General features: G+C 34.5%; 2 protein-coding genes, 1 long non-coding RNA gene and 1 pseudogene across 4 annotated transcripts; 3 read left to right on the forward strand and 1 right to left on the reverse strand.

Annotated features, from left to right (window-relative positions):
* The first annotated feature begins 9,761 nt into the window (after positions 1-9,761).
* LOC108214486 (cytochrome P450 72A397-like) lies at positions 9,762-12,977 on the forward strand. Its single transcript, XM_017386497.2, has 5 exons — positions 9,762-9,981; positions 11,227-11,444; positions 11,593-11,840; positions 11,957-12,338; positions 12,431-12,977. Exons 1-5 carry the CDS (start codon positions 9,795-9,797, stop codon positions 12,857-12,859), a joined length of 1,464 nt encoding a protein of 487 aa, XP_017241986.2. The 5' UTR covers positions 9,762-9,794; the 3' UTR covers positions 12,860-12,977.
* A 697-nt stretch (positions 12,978-13,674) lies between these two features.
* LOC108214487 (uncharacterized) lies at positions 13,675-15,530 on the reverse strand. Of its 2 annotated transcripts, none has more exons than XR_001805692.2 (5): positions 15,218-15,530; positions 14,592-14,683; positions 14,414-14,485; positions 14,144-14,320; positions 13,675-14,029 (listed from the first exon to the last, which is right to left on the reverse strand). It is a non-coding gene; the product is annotated as an uncharacterized LOC108214487 (long non-coding RNA). The 2 variants fall into 2 exon arrangements; XR_001805691.2 differs by having other exon boundaries at positions 14,414-14,480; positions 15,218-15,529.
* Positions 15,531-17,341: 1,811 nt separating this feature from the next.
* On the forward strand, positions 17,342-19,064 carry LOC135151371 (cytochrome P450 72A397-like). The gene is made up of 3 exons (XM_064089783.1): positions 17,342-17,486; positions 17,686-17,807; positions 18,636-19,064. Exons 1-3 carry the CDS (start codon positions 17,342-17,344, stop codon positions 19,062-19,064), a joined length of 696 nt encoding a protein of 231 aa, XP_063945853.1.
* Positions 19,065-21,555: 2,491 nt separating this feature from the next.
* Positions 21,556-23,142, forward strand: LOC108213737 (cytochrome P450 72A397-like; annotated as a pseudogene).
* Positions 23,143-24,350: the final 1,208 nt, after the last annotated feature.

Raw genomic sequence — 24,350 nt, forward strand, 5'->3', positions numbered from 1 at the left:
TACAAACCAAACGCGGGTTTTATTTTATTTCCAAGGAATTTAGAGTTACATACCCCAAATACAACGAAACAAACGAGGCCTAAGAGTTATCTTAATATTTGTGAGACTAAATTGCACTTTAGTGGATAATTTTTTTGCACGTTAATGGCCAACATTTAAAATTCAGCATTTGTATAGCTGAAGAAATGTTTTTAAAGCAATTAAATGGATCCACATATTCCGTCTACACGACGTTAACTGAATGAAGGGTGTTTTGGGAACTTTAGTGGGTTTATTTTTGTGTGTATATACATGTATTGTCATCTGCTATGCAAAACAATCATATGTTTTACTAGGCGGGAGAACGGAAAACTGAAGAGAAATTATAAATGTGAAGAGTAGATTATACTGTACATTACCTGATTACCTCATATTCTGCCATTCTTTAAACACACTGTATAAATGCCAAAGAGAGATGCAACTACTATTGCCATCCTAAATTACCTTCACCTCACCTCCCTAATATCCCTTATAAGAGTTGAACAGAAGATTTTCAGAAAAATGAAAGTAAAAAATGATCTGAGCTAATGAATATAACATTCAAATGTTCACTGAATCTGAATCCAGATGCTACTTAAATCTCACTCAGCTACTTAAATTCCACTCAGATGATGGAAACGTGACTCTTTACCTTCCTGTGATTTTGATTAGGGTGCTAGTCAGGACAAAAGTTAAACAACTCTAACCGAAGGCACTATTCTAATCAAGGATCTAGATGCTTGGTGTTTTATCTTGTGTTGTGCTAAAATAATGATTTACTTCAAAAAAATTCTCAAGTTAGAATGAATTTGTCAGCTACATGCCTACATAAGTCCGCAAAAAACTCAACTCCATAAAAACTGTATTAAAAGAAAATCAAGTAGTTTGTCAAGGCCAGGATGATCAAATCTAGAAGTTTTGATGTATGAGGTTGTTCCAGTGCTCATTTTATCATATATTGAACACTCCGCATCAGGCATAATGTTTACAAAAAGAATAAAGTTTGAGTCAAAAAATATCTATGAAGTTTTTGTAATATATCTTCAATAAACCGCAGGATGATGGGTTTCTCCATCTTCAGTAAACCGCAGGATGATGGATTTCTCTATCTTCATTCTTTTGCGCGTACTCCTGTTTATTGGCAGTGCTAATTCTTACTTTTGCTAATTCCATGTTAACCTTGTTTCCTTTTATTAACATCTATACAACTATCTCAGCAGCATGTTATGGAAAGCATTCTTTAAGTTCCTTATGCTGGAGAAGCAATGTCATTGGCTCAAGATGCAGTGAAAGCCATGGCAGAGAAAGGATATGTGCTCGAAACAGAAGCACTGAGCAAAGCTAAATCTTTTGATGAATCTCATCAAGTTTCGACAACACAATAGCAAAAGTTGTTGAGCTGAGAGATAAGATTGGCTTCAATGATAATATATTTATGCATCTGGATGAACAAATGGAGTGAGTATATAAACTTATCTACGGTAGTTTGTTAAATAGCAGCTTTAACCTTTGAATTATGTTTTATTTCAATTAAACCAAACGTCCGTTAAAGGTCTTATAACGGAGAGAGTGCGGAGCCATTTAGTTGCTTAAAAATCACTTCTTTAGCCACACAAATGCTGACTCTTAAACGTCGGCCATCAATGTGCAAAAACTTTATAATACAAGCCATTAAAGTGCAATTTAGTCTATTTGTGATAAACTTGTTGCTATTAGTATGTTATTTGAATTTGTGATAAACTTGTTGCTATAGTACGTTATTTGAATTTGTGATAAACTTAAAATCAATTTATATTTAATTAGTGCGTGTGTATATATATTCTGTATATATAGGTGGCTATTCCACTACAAACCAAGCTATCATACAAATCTAAAAACCACTATTTTCACTCTCATTTTTGCTATTATAACTCCAATTTATTTATTTTTTATTTTTTTTATAATTTTTTGGAGGGCCCACGCTGACGTGGCAGCATGTCTGCTGCTACGTCATCTGCCACGTCGGCACCTACTGACGTGGCACTGCCACGTCATCTGCCACGTCAGCATTGGGATTTTAGTACATTTAATCCGAATTTGGTACACGTAGATTTAAAAATAAAAAAAATCAAAAAATTCAAATCTTTTTCAAACATAGACGGTCGTGTAAATGGTTCGTCTTTATATTTAAATAAAACACGTTAAATTTAAAAAAAGTTATATAAAGGTTCTTGTTAAAAAATGATATTCAAAATTTTATATTTATAATTTTATTAATAACATCATTACAATTTTTTGAATGAAATATTATATGATAATATATTGTTATGAGTGTTTTTAGTATTTGACATTGTTTAACAATGTAAAACTAATAGATAGTCATAGACTCCACATTTGTAGACTTGTAGTCCCAAAAGGAGAGTACCAAACCAAAAAATATACTGAATATTTTTGTAGATTTCCGGATTCCCATTTTTTTATAACACTGAATATTTCTTTATTATTATTAAAATATAAATATAAATATATATATATATATGTATTGGAGTTTTAAATATGAAGTAATTGAATGTATATTAATGATTAGACATTAATGTCTAATAAATATGTTAGTGTTAAAAGTTAATAATAACCTTTATATATATATATATATAAAAATATGTATTTGGAGCAAAGGGTATATAATCACTTTGAATTAAATGCCTCAAGGTTGTTGTATTAGACATATAATAATATAGCTCATCATTGGAGATGAGCACCAACCATTGGAGATGTTATATTATTTTAGCATCAAAAATCATTTTTTGTTTTTGGTGTTATATTATAACAATAAGTACACTTATTTTTAGCTCACCTTTAGACTTGCTCTGACTGTATAATTATTTATCAAGGACTCCGTAATCCGTATGTCTCACATCTCTGGCTCATTTTTATCATTTTAACCAGAAAAGCAGGCTTGCATATTCACTTGACGTAGATTTATATTTTTTATTGCAAAAGTATCAGACAAAATCATTGCGGGTATCAAATACATGTAACATGTAATTTTACGTTGTACTATCACAATTGCAAAGCAACACATTTTAAGTCATTTACTACCTCCGTCCAAACATATTGTTAGAGCAAGTCCAACAGCTGCCCTATTTAGAGATGGCAAAATTTTCCGAACCGATAGATATCCGACCGAACCGACCCGAATGGTTTTTACCGAACCCGATTTTTATGGTTTGGTTTTGGGTTTGGTTTTTATTTTTAAAAACCGATTGAATTTGGTACGGATTTGGTTTTTAGGTTAACCGAACCGATACCGACCCGAATATCCGAAACCCGATTCGAATCCGAACCAAACCGAAACCTGACCGAACCTGATATACAATATATATATATATATATATATATATATATATATATATATATATATATATATATATATATATATATATATATATATATATCTGTGTGTGTGTGTGTGTGTGTGTGTGTCATATTTATATAAAAGTAGTCATTATCACTAGATGAAAAGATATGTGTAAAAAAGAATAATTATATTGTTATATTTTTTTTAAATAATTTTTCATCACTTATTCAAATATTGAATATAATACAAATTTATTTATAAATACTAAATACATATTCTTATAAAAAAAAATAAACATAATCTAGTATTAAATAATATTTGAACAAAAGAAAAGTATCATCAAAAAATTTGTTCAACTAAATAAATAAAATTTGAGGATATGTTAAATTTTGAAAAAGACTTGTTTATGAACCTATATTTTAGATATATTTTTTTAGAATTTTTTATATAATTTTCGGTTTCGGTTAAAACCGAACCGAACCGAAAACCGGTGGTTCGGTTTTGGTTTTTGAACTTCGGGTTTCGATTCGGTTCGGGTTCGGTTTTGAAAAACAGTATTCGGTTTGATTTCGGTTTTCGTTAAAACCGAATCATACCGAACGATTGCCATCCCTAGCCCTATTTAGTGTTTAAATCATAATATATGACATTTGATGAAAAAACTTGATCCAACAATGTCCTAGTGATGCCTTATATCACTAGGACAACTCATTCAATCTTTATTTTTGAGGTTCTCTCTCCTTGCACTATCTCATATTTTATAATAAATTCTTACCAACACTCTCTTTCTCTCTATATTTTATATTATGTTTTAATGGTGAAAGTGAATTTTTAATAATAAAATATTAAACATATAGTGAAAATAAGGCAAATTGTTGGAGTTTAAGTTAGTAGAATATGTCCTAAACTACTAGGACATAATTTTTTATATTATATCTAGGGTTCCAACTAAGACACAGTTGAACTTGCTCTACACTTTAATTTTTGAGATGTCTCGCTCAATTGTTAACATTTCCTAAAATAGCAATTATTATTTTTTTCACTAGATTAGTAGATCCCACTAACTTACCCACTTTTTCAAAAAAAACACGGCTCAGATTTTTTTTTTTTTAAACGCAAGAACTTTTATTAATAACCAATCTCCAACAAGAGAAAAGTGGGAACAGTATACTAAGGTTGAAACTGAGACTTCCTAGGTCTGCACATTGGCTAAACATCCGAAACTAAAACTAGAACCGAAACTACCGGAACTGAAATTAGAACTGAAATACTATCCTAACTTTATTAGGCTACAACCGAAAACATATAACTACAGTTGTAGCTTGCCCTAATATTACTAGTGCCCACAAACAAGCATTTTCTTAGTCAATATCCTCCATGGGAGGGACACCATGGAGGGACACCTTGAGATGTTGTAATTCACCAGAGATCTCATGATGGTAGATCTTCATCTACATGCGTTGGCCCAAGGAGTTGACCTGATTCTTTAATGCTCACACCAGCCTGCAATCATTTTCCTCCTGCGAGCTCCATCTTTGGAGAACCATCTTTGGAGAATTGATCTGCCAGGACATTTAAATGCCTAGGAATATAAAGAAGGGTGACTTTGTGGACAAAAATATTATTATGCAGTTCCTGTAAATGCGTATCCCAGTAAACTCCCCGTTTGAACTTTAGGAAATTATTTACCAAAGTAGCTGAATCAGTAAGGATAATACAGGAGCGAATACCCAGACAATTATGCTGTAAATGGTTCATCATGATCACTAAAGCTTTAACTTCTGTGTCATAATTAGACCGAACTTCCACAGGGCCTGAAAAAACTAGCTTGCATAATCTTTTATTATTTATTATCACTCATCCCACACCAGCCAGTATATTTCCGTCAGCCTTTAATTGATACGATCCATCAATAAAGCCCGCATATTGATAGATGGACAACCAGTTTGTGAGCCAGGAATTCAGGTTTTTCCGAGAATATATGTGGACTGAATGAGCTGGAGATATCGCCCAGCTGCTCATCAAACTCTGAGAGATTAACTTCGCTGCACGGGCCCATAAGAATGCTCTGTATTTAATTGCTAGTTCCAGACTTTTAGGTGAAATTCTGAAACCCCTAAAAATTAATTCGTTGCGAGCAATCCATATTGACCAGAACATAGAGGCTAAACATATGCTTCCACTTACATGTTTGTAGAGAACGCGTATCCGTTGGAAACTCCCTGAGAAACTTGTGACTCCATCCTGCCAACTGCTTACTTCGAGCCATTTGTTTAAACATTCCCACCCCATCTTAGCCAACGAACACTGAAAAAATAAGTGTGCTTGTGTTTCTTCCTCAGCATTGCACCACTTACATAAATTCTCAAACCTGACTGATCTAAAGGTCGTAAGTGGGGAGTCTATTGTGTTCTGCTTGCCATAAGAAAACCTTAATACGTGGAGGAATCTTCATACACCAGATTTGAGACCATGATCTATTTTTATGTGAAAATTCCGTTAACCTTTGATAAACTGCAGCTGAAGTTAGAGAATTATTGGTTGCAACCCATATTATTTTGTCTTCCTTGTCTTGCAGGACCACCTCGTTGACAATTTGCTTGAGATATTCTAGCTGATTGATTTCTTCACGGGAAGACAAAGAACTAACATCTATTATTTCTTCCCAGGAAGAACAATTGATTATTTGGGAGACAGATAGTGATGGATCTCTAACTCGTGTAAATAGCAAATTCAACCGCTCTTTAAGAACACCATGTCGATGCCAGTTATCAAGCCAAAATTCTATTGTTACACCATTACCTAATTCCCACTTGATATTTTGCCAGGAACAGCAGCTGCTAAAACATGCGTCAGAAATCATGATCACACTCTTAATAACTGGAGAGGCATTAATTTTTAATTTATTTTTCCAAGCCTCGCGCAAAGTGTTGAGACAGTCAGCCCCATATTTTCCTACCAGAATTTTCCTCCATAAACCATTTTTCTCTTTGTAGAATCTCCACCACCATTTTGCCAATAATGCTTCATTTTTAGTATCTAAATATCCTATTCCTAAACCCCCTTCCTTCCTAGGTTGACAGATAGTGGACCATCCAATCAAATGCATCCTCCTGCAGTGATTATCTCGCTCATCTGATTCTTTACAAAAAAACCTCTCCTTATTTTGTCTATTGCATCATTGATTTCTTTGGAGGTTTTGAAGACACTATACCAATATATTGGCAAATTGTTCAGTGTTGATTTAATCATCGTAGCTCGGCCTGCCTTATTAAGAATACGACTCTTCCAAGAGCTTAACCTGGTCTTGACCTTAGTTAGGATAGGTTTCCAAAAGGTCCATCTTTTCGGAGAAACTCCCACTTGGAAGTCAACATATGGGAATGGCCATCAACCACTTTGACAACCTAAAATCTGCGCACATTGGTTTACCAAGTCTGAGCCTGGTTCATGTGCATAGAGTACGTTTTTTCTAAAATTAATTTTTAGGCCTGATGATATTTGAAACAGGCGTAATATTAACTTCACACCTTGGCAATCCAAAACTGAGTTCTCGAAAAAAAGAATTGTATCATCTACATACTGGACATGCGAGATAGGAGGACTAGTTCCCAAAATCAGTCCCTTAGAAAAACCAAGCTCCGTTGCTTTGTCTAATAGTAGATGAAGAAGTTCTGCTACCAAATTAAAGAGCATAGGTGACATAGGGTCACCCTGTCGTAACCCTCTAGACATTCCAAATTCGCGTGTTGGGCTACCATTAACTAAAATTGACATCCGAGTACTTTCCAAAATTACTTTGATCCATTGAATCCACTTATTTCCAAATCCGAATGCATTAAGGGCTTTGAAGAGAATATTCCAGTTAACCGAATCAAATGCTTTCTCGAAATCTAATTTCAAAATGAAGCCTTTGACTCGTTTCGATTGCAGACTATGGACCACTTCCTGAGTAACTAGGAAACTGTCTGTGATATTACGGCTTTTGATAAATCCAGACTGAACCTCTGATACTAAAGATGGGATGTGTTGTCCTAGACGTAACGAGAGTGCCTTTAATAGTATCTTTAACACACAGTTTATCAAGCTTATTGGACGGAAGTCGCACACTGAAGTTGGAGTCTCTTTTTTGGGAATTAAGCAAATAAATGAGGAATTGAGGCCATTAGGAAGCTTACCTTGATAACAAAACTCCTGGACCATTTTCAGGATATCCGCATGAATGCTTGTCCACATCTTTTTAAGGTACTCAACAGAGATACCATCAGGTCCTGGAGATTTGTTAGAGTCCATGCTCATCAAGGCTCCAAATAATTCTTCAAGAGTAAATTCTCGCTCCAACTGGAGCGCCTCATCTACACTTAATTGTTTAGTTATAAGCCCTTGTATGTCAAAATTGATTTCAGGCTGCTCCCTGTTGAAGAAACCTTCAAAATGATCCAAAAATAGATTCTTAATTTGATCCGGTCTGTGATACCATATTCCATCGTGCAAAATTCCATGAATGTGATTTTGCTTTCTTCTATATTGAACCAATCTGTGAAAGTACTTCGAGTTGCTATCTCCATGTAACTCCCAGTTAAGTTTGGCTTGCTGACGTAGGATCTGTTCTTGCTCGCGATATAACTCCCAAAGTTGCTCTTCTGTTGCCTGCAATTCTGGCTCACTATCTGATTTTCCCAACAATGTATTTCTTCGATTTTCAAGATGTGAAATGACATCTGAGGGTTTTTCATTAACCCTGTACCATTCTTTAATAGTCCAACGAAGAGATTTTAGTTTTCCATGCAAGCTTAAGTTGGACTTTGACATCTGACCCCAATGATCTGTAACTATCTTAAGAAAATCATCTTTTGCCAACCAAGCATTGTATACCTTGAAAGGTTTATATCCCCAATCCATACGTCCTTGACTGAGTAAAATTGCAGCGTGATCTGAGCTCATCTTTCTTTGAGACTCTAATAACCATTCTCCTTTCTCTTCCCATACATGATTTTAACTCTAAAAAAATCTGTATCGACTACAAAGATATTGTTAACACCATTACTTCTAAAGACCAATAATGTGAGAAAAGCAGGTATATATTTTTTCCCAGAGTGACAACTAAATCTTCTGAACTCACCTCAAGAAATTTATTATCATCATTTTCATAAATATCTTGTGAAGTCACTTCAAGCACCAATCATATGAGTTAAACAATACCCCTATGTTTTCAAATATTTGACATTTGTCTTTTGTGCACACATTTTTAAATGCATTGACTGTATAACTAGAATTAATATCCTTAAAATTTTCTTTTTGTGAATTAAAGTATAAAATTAATATTTTTATTTAGAAAAAGAAAATTTTAAAAATAATAATTCTAAGTATGCAGTCAAAACTCTTAGAATTGTATGCCAAAAAATCAAACGTCAAATATTTAAAAATAAAGGGAGTACCGTAAGTAAAACCTGACGTACATAATGTATTTCTGAGATCATCTAGGTGAAATCCAATAAAAACCATCATGTCCTATTACCACCATTCACTAGGTAGGATTTCTTAATTTTGCTGAACATGCGCAATTGTCGGGACCACTTTCAAGTGTAAGTTCCACAAAACAGATCCCGACTATCACTTGTTCTCCCTCCGTTTCTTTTTTTCTTTTCCTGTTTGTAATGTCGGTACTGTTCATAACATGAGTCAAATTACTAATTTACATATAATCTATAAAACTAAATATAGTCATGAGTGATCTTGTTAGATTCGTATACACGAGTACTTTAATACGGTGAAGTTTTTATATTTAATACTACTACAAAATGAAAGATATTAACGATCAAAAGTGTGTTTGGCAAACGTAAAAAGTACAAACAGTAAAAGTATTTAGAGTCGGGGGAGTACTAATTGCACTACAATATGGTAGTTGGTGAACCGGCATGTAACGCCAACTTATATGCGTCCAAACTAGAATCTGGAAATATTCCAGAAAAGCCACCGCGTGTAGTGACTACGGGCGCATCTCCTACCAAATTTGGAAATAATTAAAAATTAAAATTGACAAAAAGTTAACTCAATCAACTGACTTTAATTAAGCACATTGACCAGTAACCCGCATTCGGCATTCCGATCAACCAAAGCAAATTGAGACTTATACTCCCTCTGGTCTTTTATATAAAGCATCTTTATTTTTTGCACATTATTTTGGGAGTTTTGATCATATATTTAAAATTAATATTTTTAAATTTTTCTTTTTCTGAATAATAATATCTATATTATATTTTTATTTAAAGTTTCTTTTTCTTTTTATTTAAAGTTTCTTTTTCTTTTTCTGATTAAAATAAAACTGATTGCTTTTTGAGTAAAAAAGGTGGCGGCCAGCTTCTCAGAGATAGCAATAGCAATAGCAGTGGTTGCAGCTACTACAGTAGCATGGGGAGTTTTCAACTGGGTCTGGTTCATGCCAAAAAAATTCGAAAAACACCTGAAGAAACAAGGCTTTCAAGGCCACTCTTATCGCTTTCTGTATGGAGATACCAAGGAACACATGTCCATGTTAATGGCGACAAGATCCAACCCCATTCCCATCTCCCATGATGTTCCTTCTCGCACCACTCCCTTTCTATGCAAGCTCGTCGGCGAATACGGTACGTAGATCACTTTAATTCAAAGAGTTGAATATTGACGAATATCAACATGCTGATATCTACGAGTTATTCTTTGTTCTGTATTCGTCATGTTTGATTAGACTCAACTTAATTGAATGTCAGCTTGTTGTTTAGTTGATTTTGGACTAAATAATATCGTTGTTCGGCTATCCTTGTTTTACCAGCTTATTCTTGATTTATCAATTAGGAGAAGCTTACCGTGCCATTTTTGTAAATTACTCATAAGATGATAAGCCAAATTCCCCCTTATAACCCAGAATTTGAAAAATTCAAAATCCTAGTTATGTTAAGTGATTTATTTTTATTTTTAATATTTGGATTTACGAAAATGTATTAACCACTTTAAAAAATAAATTATAATATGAATTATTATATTAATAATTTCTATATCCGATAGGATGTAAATAATATTTCAACAAACATATAAATTACTCTGTCAAATCAGTGTTACAGAAATCGGGAATCGGACATAATCGGTTGAGCTACTGATTCAAGGATTAATCGAAAATCGGGGATTAATCGGAAAGATTAATCGGAGTTAAAATCGGGTTTATTTTAATATTAAAATATTATTTAATATTTAGTTATTATTATATTAGCTATTTAGTAACTAATATATTTACTATATTCATAAACACTATAATTATATATATTTAAAGTAATATAGTATTTTATTTTTAATAATTTATCACATATACTTCGATTATGAAATATATATAGGGATTAATCGGATTTCAAAAATCGGATCGGTGGCCGACCTTGCAGAGGATTAATCGGGGATTTATCGGTTAAATCGGGGATTTCTAGAACACTGTGTCAAATATATATATATATATATATATATATATATATATATATATAAATTACAAGTTATTTTTCACTTATGAATAACTTGTCACTTGTAAACAATAAACACTTCTTTTGACTTATGCACTCTTTACTCTTACTACACAGAAAGTGATTTTAACTTGGTGAGTTGTTCAACATTGAAAGATATATGTATTGATAGCTACAAGCCTACATCTAATGTTATATTGGGTTGGGGTGAATGAAAACGGACAAAATGAAACCAAGTATTCTCAAAAATCTGAGTATTCCAAAGGGATATGGAGAGTCGCTGTGTTGCCAAAAAAATCCCGCCTTCTAGTCCCTAAATTTGCAAGGTTCATAATAAAATGTTTTGTCATTCAGACTGTATCTAACATTTAGTATGTTTGTTTGCAGGTAAAAGGAGCTTCTTCTGGGCTGGACCAGTGCCAAGGATATTGATTATGGATCCTGAAACCATAAAAGAGGTTTTGAATAATAATTTTAAATATCCAAAGCCTAAGATACACCCAATTTTTAAAATATTCGTAGAAGGCCTTCCATCGCTTGATGGCAGTAAGTGGACTACACACAGAAGACTTCTCAATCCTGCTTTCCATGCTGAAAAATTGAAGGTAATGATTTAATTAACTTCTAGTATTTTTGCATGCCATATAGTCATAAAAATTCCAGCGCAAAGTATGTATTGCACGATATGAAACAAAGAACAGAGTTTGTGCATGCTCTGCTTTAATTATCTGATAAATTTTCTTGTGTTCTCAGGGAATGTTACCAGCATTTGATTTGTCTTGCTATGAGATGACGGTAAAATGGATAGAAATGATAGGGGAAGGGAGAAATTCATGTGAGATAGATGTTTGGCCGTCGCTTCAAACATTAACGAGTGACGTCATTTCACGTACTGCATTCGGGAGTAGCTATCAAGAGGGACAGAAGGTATTTGAATTACAAACAGAACAAGCTGACCACGGATTTAAGGCTGTGCAATCAGTTTACCTCCCTGGATTGAGGTAAAGTTTCATTATATAAGTACTTATTAGTAATATTGTAAAATTTGATTGTCTGAAATCTATGAAAAAATATACACAAAGGAAACGAATCAAGAAGTCACCAATTTTCTGTTCAGGTATTTACCAACTAAGAGGAACAAGAGGATGAAGGAAATAGACAAAGAAGTACGATTTGTACTAGGAGGTATTATTGAAAAAAAGATGAAGGCCATGAAAGCAGGAGAGGATAGCACAACAGACTTGTTGGGAATATTGTTGGAAGCAAACTCTAAAGAAGTGAGACAGGGAAACAGAATTGTTGGAATGAGTATTGAAGATGTAATTGAGGAATGCAAGGTGTTCTATTTTGCTGGCCAAGAGACCACCTCAACTTTGCTTGTGTGGACAATGGTCTTATTAAGTTTGTACCCGGGTTGGCAAGATCTGGCTAGACAAGAGGTACTGCAAATAATTGGGGATGGCAAAGCTGATATGAGTCATCTTAATCATCTGAAAACTGTAAGTGTGCTTTATGTTTCATGCAACTTAAAGCGCGTAAAAGACTTTTATGGTGTAGTAATTATATCCCTTTTCTTTTTTGTTTACCGCAGTTGACTATGATTTTGTACGAGGTTTTGAGATTATATCCACCAGTATCTGGGCTAGTTCGACAGATAAACAAGGAAATTACATTGGGAGATATGACCTTACTACCAGGAATGCAAATTTTATTGCCGATAAATCAAATTCATCGTGATCAGGTTATTTGGGGCGCTGACGCTAAAGAGTTTAATCCTGAAAGATTCTCAGAAGGTATTTCAAAGGCCACAAATAATCATGTAGCTGCGTTTTTCCCGTTCGGTGCTGGGCCTAGGATTTGCATTGGACAAAACTTTGCTTTAGTGGAAGCAAAACTAGCCATGGCCATGATATTAAGAAAGTTCTCTTTTGAGCTTTCACCATCCTATAAGCATGCACCTGTCAATAAAATTACCCTCCAACCAGAATACGGTGCTAGCTTGATTTTACACAAGCTTTAATTGGCACTTATGAATATCTAGATTGTCATGATGTGATGTAAAATAGCAAGCCAATTATATAACGCTTATATGGAGTGGAGTTACCATGTCCAGTAAATAAACATGATTTTAAAGACCAGTATTCAAATTTGTAGCTGAAATTACATTTTTAATGCCACTATCTGTGATTCGTATTCTCTGCACAAACAGCAGTTTGGATGAATAAATATCGATTACCTTTTACAATTACAAATAAATAAAGTACAAGCTCCATTCTTTCTTCAATTGGAATCTTTGTAGAGCTCCAATTCTGGAGGCATCATCATTATAGCCAAGACTCTTAAGAAAATCAAGAAGCTCTGAGTTTGAGAGCTTGGTGGTGTATCCACTACAAGAAAATTCATTTTTAATAACAGAAATTTCTGTTGGCATGACAGGGATTTCCGTTGGCAAATCACCTTGCCAACGGAATGATAATGAAAATAATCTGTTGGCATATAGCCCGTCGGGAAGTTCATGCTAACAGAACAAATTCGTTACTAAATTTACTAACGGAATACCGACACACTAGTAACAGATTTCTGATTTCTTACAACAACAATGTTATAACGAGCATGCCAACGGAATTTTTTGGTTGGTATTGTTAACGACATTTTCCCAACAAAATTCTGTTGGTACATCTAGTAACAAAAATTCTGTTGGTACATTTGATAACAATTTAATAACAGAGGTGCTAAAGAAATTCTGTTGGTACATTTAGTAAAAGAAATGCTATAGACATGTTACTATAACTTTTCCAACCATATTACTACCAAATTCTCATCACTTTACCAAGAGAATTTAAATTATTTCTAGTATAAACAACACAAATATATTTTTTCCCAAGACCTATACATCTTAAGATATTTCTGTGAAAAATAAATAAATAGAAACAACAAATTTATAATGATTCTAAAATTTCATTATTTAATACATATTCAAAATGTGGATATTCAAAAAGATGCTGCCCAGATTGAGCTTGTATTTGATGTCCAGATTGAGCAGCTTATCGTTGTCAACTAATAAAAGGACATCTTGCCCCTCAGCATCTCGGAAGTGCTCAGCTACTGTTAGCTTAGTAAATCCAACCAGAGCATCAGATCAGGTGGTTCATTCATTTGACCATACACAGGAGCACAATTACCCTTCAGCCTAAGAGTTAATGACAATTGTTTAAGAATGGTAAACAAGCAGACAATTGTCTAAAGCCATTTTAAAAAGAAATTTCCATCACAAATCAATCGGTTACATCTACAACTTACAAACCTGCTGATCACGGAGCTTTATAACACCATTCTACATCTTTTCCTTGTACAAATCATTGCTCTCTCGAGTACTCGCCAACACAACTGTACTTGATAAACTAGACTCTTTCCAAAGCAAGCAGATGCAATAATTTTTTTCATCCCGCTAATTCAGAATCTAGGCAAGTACAAGTAAATCCTGAGAAAACACATACGCATGTCCACATGAAAATCCACATGAAAACTAGAACAAGTTTTAGCTATTAAATTATTTCAAATTAATAGGCTTTACCTCAGGTGCCCACCTGAGCAAAAAGTAAGGATTCTGCTATTTCTACATGTAATCATAATATCCATTTCTGCACTTATTGTTAATCAAATATACGAAAAATAATAAAAATCATTAGAGTTTAAGTTGGAAGCGATCATTGATAGATATGTGGAAGCAATTTGAGTAACTAGTTACATACAACAAGATTCACGGGGCCGGCATGAGAGGTTAAGTCCTGCTTGAGAGGTCCATATGTTCAGAACTCATTAGAGGGTGTGATTTGCCAGAATCCTACAAGCGGGGTCAAGACAAATCCAGTCATGGATCTTGTGTTTTTTTTTTCACACATGAATTGGTACTTTGTCATCCACTCATGAATAAATTAAAACTTAGATAATCATATATGTGGCTACCAAAAACTCAAGTACTTGCTAAAAAGCAGTTTAACAGCATTATGATATAGAATGTAAGAATGTAGTGAAACCTAGAATGCTATCTCAGCAGCCTTAAGCCTATTACTTTATCAACAAATCTTAAATTAAGAGATTTGTTTTCAACAACAAATTCAGACCCAATTAACTCTTTTTCTATCTTCCCCTCTCTCTATCTCTGTAACTCTTTCTTCCTTTGTCCATCTCTCAATTTATCTATTCTTTCTTCTCTCCATCTCTCAGTTCTCTCCCTAGCTATAACCCACACCCTCTTTCCCTCTCTGTTCCCGTCTCTCTCTCCACATAAAACAAAATCTAAATAATCCACAAAGAATACATGAATGTAAACCAAATCAACATCAATTAAAATTGGAATCACAGTGACATGCTTTACCTTGATTGAAAGCCCCAATTGAAAAACCCTAATCACCTGCAAAACAAAGACATTAAACCCAATCAGTAGAAATAATAAAATTAGATGGCAATAGTCCAACATAGTAACAATTAGTAGAAAACCCATGAACCCTATTCTGATTATTCAGTTATCTGAGATGTGAAAACGCATAGTGGAGATGTTAGAGTAGAGACGGGAGAGGTGAGAGCGGAGAGCGGAGAGGCAGGTCAGATCGACAGAGTAGAGAGGAGAGAGAGAGAGAGTAAGTAGGAGGGAGTGAATTGTGTTTTCGGGATAAAAGTAAATATTGTACTACTTTTGTTTTTGGTGGGAATTTTGCCGCTCATGTTTTCACGGAAAGAAAGTGATACTTTCTTTGTTTAATTATTATTATAATATTTTAAATAACTTAGAATTATCATAAAATAGTATTCATATTTATATGTAAAATTATTAGATTTAGTAATATATTATATTAAAATAAAATCCACACATCAAATAAAACACCATTTTAAAAAAAAATTAGTTTCATATTTGTCATAAGTATTCCATTAAAGACTAAGTAATTAAGCCACGTTTGACTACAAAATCCATACACCAAATTAAAGGCTAATTTTTTTTAAAAAAAAAATTAATCAATATTATCACGTTACAATAACAATCGTACGGTTGGATCGTCTAAAATAATTTTTAGAAAAATAATTTCATGTTTGAGGTAAGTATTCGATATAAGACTAAGCAACTTGACCACATTTGACTACAAAATCCACACAACAAATAGAAGGCTAATATTTTTTCTAAAAAAATATTAATCAATGTTATCACATTAGAATAACATCCGTACGGTCGTCCAAAATTATTATTAAAAAAATAGTTTCATGTTTCGAGAAAGTATTCGATTAAAGTTTACGTAATTTGACCACATTGCACTACAAAATCCGGACACCAAATAAAAGGGTAATTTTTTTTAAAAAAAAATTAAGCAATATTATCACGTTACAATAACATCCGTACAGTTGGATCATTCAAAATGATTTTTAAAAGAAAAGTTTCATGTTTCGGGTAATATTCGATTAAAGGCTAAGTAATTTGACCGCATTTGACTACAAACTCCACACACCAAATAAAAGACATATTTTTTAAAATTTATTTTAATCAATATTAACATGTTATAATAACATCGGTACAGTTGGATCGTCCAAAATGATTTTCTTAAAAATAGTTTTATGTTTCGGGTAAGATTTTCATTAAACGCTAAGTAATTTAATTGCATTTGACTACAAAATCCACAACAAATAAAAGGCTATTTCTTAAATGTTTTTAATTTGTATTATCACGTTACAATAATATCTATACAGTGGAACGTCGAAAATAAATGTTTAAAAAATAGTTTTGTGTTTCTGGTAGGTATTTGATTAAAGGCTAAGTAAATTGACCTCGTATTTGACTACAAAATCCACATACTAAATAAAAAGCGAATTTTTTTTAAAAAAATTTACATATAATATTTCTAGTTAAGAACGTAATATAAAATTTCTAATTAAGAATGAGCATATTAACAATCGTGTTACATATATAAATTCAGGAAAATTACTTAATATTAAAGAGTGATTGACACTTTGCACCCCTTATGTTTAGGCGCTTTTTCGATTTGGTCTCAAACAATTTTTTTTGGCAGTATGCACCCTAAAGTTTGAAAATCGCTTCGTTTTGCACCCCTTTGACCACTCACTGTTAATTGACCGTTAAAGTTAACAGATTTCATATTTTCACTTTGCACCCCACAATTTTAATTTTTTTTCATGAGTATTTTGAAATATATTTTTTCAAAATTAGACACTTTTGAAATATTTTTTTTCAAAATTAGACACTATTGCCAGCTGGTATTAACGACATTGTTGTTCTCAAGCCTCTTGCTTCTGCTGATGAGACACACTTGCTAATGTACACAAGAGAATTGCAAGCAACGCATGTAATCTTTCCTTCTTTTTTTGACAAACTATGTAATATATAACGCATGTAACTTTTTGAGCACCCTAAAAGTTCCTTGAAATCTCAGCAGAAGAACTGAAACAAAAAAAAATCTCAGAGTTTTGACTGAGCTTAAAGTCAGATGAAGCTTTCATGTATTCACCTCCGGTGAGCTATCTGCCGGAGTCACAGTTTCCAACAGGATCACCAGGTGCATATGAGCTACTAAATCAACAAGGATGGCCACGTAGAATAAATAACCAAATGATAAGGGCCAATCAGAAAGGTGTAAAAACAGGTGAATACACCTGGGAAGATCTTTTCTCAAGCCAAACTCTACAGAAATGACTTTGGACTTTCAGTGATTGGTATGAAAGCATCATAGAGAAGTTCTTCGGCAAGCAAATCGACCACCAGCAATGTATATGAGATTAGATGTTCAACGGACCAGAAACGGAATCAGTACCAGAACTTGAGTCCTTGTGTTTTAAGGAAAGGCTTGCAAACTGAGAATCAAGATCCCGACTTCTGGCACGCTGATGGCTGGGAGGAGGCTGCTGGTGTGGTTGCTGTTGCTGCTGTTGATACAAGGTCCGCAGCCTTTCAATCTCCCTCTCCAGTACTTCATGTTCCACTAAAAACAGCATAGAACATATTAGTGCCCAAACAAATGGAAGAATATACATAATCATGTGATCAATTATTAAACTAAATGTATACAGAAAACTAGCCCAAGAGAAATTAAGATGTTCCAAAAAATGTCTAATTTTGGAAAAAATATATTTCAAAACACTCATGAAAAAAAATTAAAATTGTGGGGTGCAAAGTGAAAACCTGAAATCTGTTAACTTTAACGGTCAATTAACGGAGATTGGTCAAAAGGGTGCAAAGCGAAGCGCTTTTCAAATTTTGGGGTGCATACTGCCAAAAAAAATTGTTTGAGACCAAATCGAAAAAGCGTCAAAACATAAGGGGTGCAAAGTGTCAATCACTCAATATTAAAATACATATCAAAGTCCATTATAGTATTGGACTTTTTCTACAACCCATATCAATTTAATCAACTAAAGCCCATTGGGCTTCAGCATTACACACATGTCAACTAGGAGACTAGCATAATATCCGCGTGCAGCGTATATTAATTGTCATCTAAAACTAATAACCAATTACTAACGGAACTGTTAGTATTTACCAACGGAATATCAATGAACCTAACAACAGATGCTTTGGTCGCTAGTCTGTTGCTAATTCCTTGGTCTTTTGTTACTATTCCATTGTGTGGCTATATATCCTAACGGAACATCTCGTTGGTAAATAAGCGTAGGTATTTCATTGCGAATTGGTTGGCAGAGCATTGATTAGTCGAATCGTTACAGATCCGTTGGGAACTACCAACAGACTAATTTTCGTTAGTAATTATATCCCTTTTCTTTTTTGTTTACCGCAGTTGACTATGATTTTGTACGAGGTTTTGAGATTATATCCACCAGTATCTGGGCTAGTTCGACAGATAAACAAGGAAATTACATTGGGAGATATGACCTTACTACCAGGAATGCAAATTTTATTGCCGATAAATCAAATTCATCGTGATCAGGTTATTTGGGGCGCTGACGCTAAAGAGTTTAATCCTGAAAGATTCTCAGAAGGTATTTCAAAGGCCACAAATAATCATGTAGCTGCGTTTTTCCCGTTCGGTGCTGGGCCTAGGATTTGCATTGGACAAAACTTTGCTTTAGTGGAAGCAAAACTAGCCATGGCCATGATATTAAGAAAGTTCTCTTTTGAGCTTTCACCATCCTATAAGCATGCACCTGTCAATAAAATTACCCTCCAACCAGAATACGGTGCTAGCTTGATTTTACACAAGCTTTAATTGGCACTTATGAATATCTAGATTGTCATGATGTGATGTAAAATAGCAAGCCAATTATATAACGCTTATATGGAGTGGAGTTACCATGTCCAGTAAATAAACATGATTTTAAAGACCAGTATTCAAATTTGTAGCTGAAATTACATTTTTAATGCCACTATCTGTGATTCGTATTCTCTGCACAAACAGCAGTTTGGATGAATAAATATCGATTACCTTTTACAATTACAAATAAATAAAGTACAAGCTCCATTCTTTCTTCAATTGGAATCTTTGTAGAGCTCCAATTCTGGAGGCATCATCATTATAGCCAAGACTCTTAAGAAAATCAAGAAGCTCTGAGTTTGAGAGCTTGGTGGTGTATCAAAGTTGTTTGATCTGTCGTTCAAGGAGCCAAGTTCAGGGGATGATGATACTTGGTGGAACTTGCATGTGGATGGAGCGGTCAATAGAGATGAAGCTCGAGTGCATATAGTCTTGATTAGTCCACTAGGAAATCGTCTGGTCAGTGCCATTCATCTAGGATTCTCAACCATTAATAATGATGCGGAGTATAAGGTATTAATCGGTGGATTATCTCTGCCTTTGGAGATGAAAGTTCGGAACGTTATTGTTCTAGCAAGGATATGAAGGACTAACCTATACATGCACATTACTCAGGAGTTGATGAAAGAATCCAAGAAGGTTCGCTTGAAAAAAGTTCCTAGAGAGATGAACACGAACAGATGCATTGGCCAATGGCCAAGGCAGGATTGTACACAGTTGTATGCAAATAATGCCAAATATAAATATTTAATGTATATTTCATAAAATAATGCATAAAAATGTATTTTTGAAATTTATTTAAATTAATTTTATTATTATATCTATAATAGATGTATACAAAACTACACAAAAAGTACACAACACGTATAAAACGAAACAGATATGAGTTTGAGATTAGGTACACGAATTAAATGGGTCGAATATGGATTATCTTCAAGTACACGAAACATGATAATTCACGACAAGAAAACACACGACACGACACAATTGTCAGGTCCAGTAGAAATTAGCCCCTCCTGGATTGCTGTTTGTGCAGAGTGATCATAAGAATCAAAGACATCAACTCATAAAATGAACTCAAACTTAGCAGTATAATATAAGTCTTCAACATCATATTTATGATATATATATTAAAGGTGGCAATTCTTATCAAACATATATCTCGCATACTTTGCATCATGCATGGCAATCTGGATATTTGTAAGCACCAATTATAGCTTGTGTAAAATCAAGCTAGCACCGATCCGCTAAGAAGGCCCGGATCGGATCGGAGCTCCGCTCCATTGACAGGCCTAACTACATTAGCATGGAGAGTTTTCAGCTAGATCTGGTTGAGGCCAAAAAAATTCGAAAAACACCTGAAAAAACAAGGATTTCGTGGCAACTTGTATCGCTTTCTGTATGGAGATAGCAAAGATCACGGGTCTATGTTAATGGCAACAAGATCCAACCCCGTTCTCATCTCCCATGATGTTCCTTCTCGCACCACCCCTTTTCTCTGCGACCTCGTTCGCAACTATGGTACGTACCTAGCTACTTGATCATTAAGTCACGATGAGCTTTTTCTCGTCAAATTTTTACGATTTTATCATTTGCTCTGTATTCGGTTTGGATTATAATTTTACTTTATGTTTTTGCTACCAGCAAATTACGCTCGATTTTGAGTTTAGATGTTTACAATATACTTGATTAGGCTCGACTTATTGAGTGTGATAATTTGTAGCTTCAATAATATTGAATTTGAATTTATAGATTTTGTGTTCGGATCATAAAACTAATTTTAAATGGTCACTTTAATGTGATATAAATTGAGTTGTGGATTCAAATAATCAAATTTGTGCTTGTATCTGAATGTCTTTGATTGAGTCAAACGTAAATTCTTAACGAATTACTGCTGACAACTAGTTACTATGGATTACAACAATTTTAATTGTTGTGCACCGGAAGATAAGTGTCTGAATTGTAGATTTTACTATGTGACAACTCGGGTCAAATCCTTTTTTAGTTGTTGTGCACCGAAAGATTAGTGATAAGTGTCGAATTGTAGGTGTTACTATGTTTGTTGTGCACCGAAAGATAAATGTTTGAATTGTAGATGTTACTATGTGACAACCCGGGTGAAATCCTGAGTTTTTTTCTCGAAAATCGGGTCAATCCCAAACTCCGAATCCAAAAGTAATCAGAAACACACGGGCCCAAATGCAACAATTTGGGTTCATCAGTGGTGAACTGTCTGTATGCATTTTCTTTGGGATGCAGTAATGTATTATAGTGTTATTAGTTATTACCATAGGTATATTTGTATTTGTATAGGTATATTCTAGGACAGATGTGGTCTGCAGATATTTCAGAATCAAGATTTGTGCAACTCTTTTACTTCCTTCATCACTTTGTTTGATTTTCGACTGTGTTTGAGGTTTCTATGTTTTTCAGGTAAAAGAACCTTTTTCTGGGCTGGACCAGCACCAAGAGTAGTTATTATGAACCCTGAAATGGTAAAAGAAGTTTTAAATAAGAATTTCAAATATCAAAAGACAAAGGAACACCCGATGTTTAAGTTATTCATTCATGGCCTCCCAACAATTGACGGAAGTGAGTGGACTACACACAGAAGACTTCTTAATCCTGCGTTTCATGCTGAAAAGTTGAAGGTAAATGATTTAAGTAGCCACAAATATTGTGCATGCTGCGAAATCATAAAAATCTAATGCTAAGTATGTATTTCATGGTATGAATTTGAGAGAAGAATAAAGTTTTTGCGGCTTTTCTCTAGTTTACCTGGTATGACTATTATTGATACTGCAGGGTATGCTACCAGCATTTGATTTGTGTTGCTATGAGATGACAACAAAATGGATGGAAATGATAGGGGAGGAGAGAAATTCATGCGAGATAGATGTTTGGCCTTCTCTTCAAACATTAACAAGCGACGTCATTTCACGTACTGCATTTGGTAGTAGCTATCAAGAGGGACAAAAGGTATTTAAATTACAAATGGAACAAGCAGACCACGCCTTTAAGGCTGTGCAACCAGTTTACTTGCCTGGATTCAGGTAAAGTCTTATTCTAGACTTATCATATGATATGGTAAAATTTGATTGTCTAAGTTCTATAGAAGGTTGTACCCGAAGGAAATGAAAGAAATCACAAATCATTGTGTTCAGGTTCATACCAACTAAGAGGAACAAGAGGATGAAGGAAATTGCCAGAGAAGTGCGATTTATTGGGAAGAATGTTGGAAGCAAACTCTAAAGAAGTCGAACAGGGAAATAAAACTGTTGGAATGAGCATTGAAGATGTAATGGAAGAATGCAAGGTGTTCTATTTTGCTGGCCAAGACACTACCTCAGTTTTGCTTGTCTGGACGTTGGTCTTGTTAAGTATGTACCCGGATTGGCAAGATCGAGCTAGACAAGAAGTGCTTCAAGTATTCGAGGATGGCAAAGCGGATATAGGCCATCTTAATCATCTGAAAACTGTAAGTGCTTTGTTTTCGTGCTAATTGAGGTGGAATGGTAGAATTAGCATTTAAAAGACTGTGGCATAACTAAATCCGCTTTCTTTGTTTGTTTTTTTGCTGCAGGTGACAATGATTCTGTATGAGGTTTTGAGATTATATCCACCAATAGCTGCTCTAATTCGACAGATAACAGAGGAAATTACATTGGCAGATATGACCTTACTGCCAGGAATGCAAATTGTGTTGCCCATAAATCAAATTCATCAAGATCATGATATTTAAGGCGCTGATGCAAAGGAGTTCAACCCTGAAAGATTCTCAGAAGGTGTTTCAAAGGCAACAAATAATCAGGCTGCGGCCTTTTTCCCATTTGGTGCAGGGCCGAGGATCTGCATTGGACAAAACTTTGCTTTAGTGGAAGCAAAACTAGCCATGACCATGATATTAAAGAAGTTCTCCTTTGAGCTTTCACCGTCCTATAAGCATGCACCGGTCAATAAAATTACTCTTCAACCCGAATATGGTGCTCCCTTGATTTTACACAAGCTTTGATTGGTATTTATAAACATCCATATCAGATTACAATGATGCAATGTATGCACAATATGTTTAGAAAAGCTTATATAGACTTACCACCTCAAATATAAGCTAATAAATGTGATTGTAAAGACCTATATTTACATTGTTAATTTTGAGTTCATCTTATGCGCTGCTGTCTTTGATTTTCATAGCTTCTGCAAACAGCAAAGTTTATACTGCTTTCCAGTGTGCTTGGACAAGTCAAATTCATCATGATCATGATATTTGGGCAAGTATTCATACCTAATTCGCTATGTTTATTCACTGGTTTTGATCATGCCTGTTCAAAATATACTACTCATAACAAGAAATGTACTCGCGTAATTAAGGACTAGACACCTGTTAAAGAAAAGACATTTATTCTCTCTTGATCGGAAATGATAAGAAACTACGATTTACAATATCAATCGGGGAAGAGCATAATCAACTAGCTGCTACTAGCACTACATACTTACTAGGATTATCTCATTTATTTGCACTTGTAACTAAACCCTAGTAAGCTACCTTGCTTAGTTCATCGCACAACTCACACCTAATGTATTAGACTACCTTTCAATGGGGGGAACAGTAGTTGCTAAGGGTATCAGCGAATTCTTGATTGTGAAAACTAGCAACACATTCTTCTGCCATGTTGTTAATAGCAGAGCAACAAGCGGAATCAAATTCGACAGTGCCAGTAGTGAAGGCAGACAGAATGTCATAAACACAGTTTCCCACTGATCCAGCCAAAGGGGACCAGCATTTCTCAATTGCAGCAGTAGCAGCCGCTGCGATATCGTTGTCTCGAGTAGCTTCCAGTCCAGCTGAAGCAGGGGAATGGCCAGGAGGTTTTGCAGGAGTTGGGGAGTGGTAAACCACCTGGCTGGATAAGCCACCACCACGGAAGCTCTCGTCCACGTGAACCAAAGAAGGAATCTGAATCCTTTTCTTGTTGAGCGCCAACAAAGGAAGAAGATTGATCACGGGGTTCCTGAGGATATGGAGGGTGAGCCCCTGGCCATTTACCGTGTGAGGCTGTGGCTGAGCCTGGCTTATGGGGAGGGATAAACCACCACCAGGGCCCCGGGAGACGGGGCGGAGTTTGAAGCCCTATTCCATTTAATTTCATACTTGTTTTTTCAACTGCTCGACGCATTTCAATTTTTTTATAAAATATAGTTTCATGACTTAATTTTAAGATTTTTTTTTTAATAAAAATTTAA

This window comes from Daucus carota, chromosome 3 (assembly GCF_001625215.2).
Source record: "Daucus carota subsp. sativus chromosome 3, DH1 v3.0, whole genome shotgun sequence".
NCBI lineage: Eukaryota > Viridiplantae > Streptophyta > Magnoliopsida > Apiales > Apiaceae > Daucus > Daucus carota.

What these genes read in the sequence shown, in the direction of transcription:
- LOC135151371 (XM_064089783.1), top strand. Translation starts at nt 17,342, where the DNA reads ATGTATTCACCTCCGGTGAGCTATCTGCCGGAGTCACAGTTTCCAACA. An exon ending in TCAGAAAGGTGTAAAAACAG is followed by an intron (nt 17,487 to 17,685) that starts GTGAATACACCT and finishes TTTTAAGGAAAG; the next exon opens with GCTTGCAAACTGAGAATCAA. An exon ending in CCTTTCAATCTCCCTCTCCA is followed by an intron (nt 17,808 to 18,635) that starts GTACTTCATGTT and finishes TGTTTACCGCAG; the next exon opens with TTGACTATGATTTTGTACGA.
- LOC108214486 (XM_017386497.2), top strand. Translation starts at nt 9,795, where the DNA reads ATGCCAAAAAAATTCGAAAAACACCTGAAGAAACAAGGCTTTCAAGGC. An exon ending in TCCATGCTGAAAAATTGAAG is followed by an intron (nt 11,445 to 11,592) that starts GTAATGATTTAA and finishes TTGTGTTCTCAG; the next exon opens with GGAATGTTACCAGCATTTGA. An exon ending in GTTTACCTCCCTGGATTGAG is followed by an intron (nt 11,841 to 11,956) that starts GTAAAGTTTCAT and finishes TTTTCTGTTCAG; the next exon opens with GTATTTACCAACTAAGAGGA.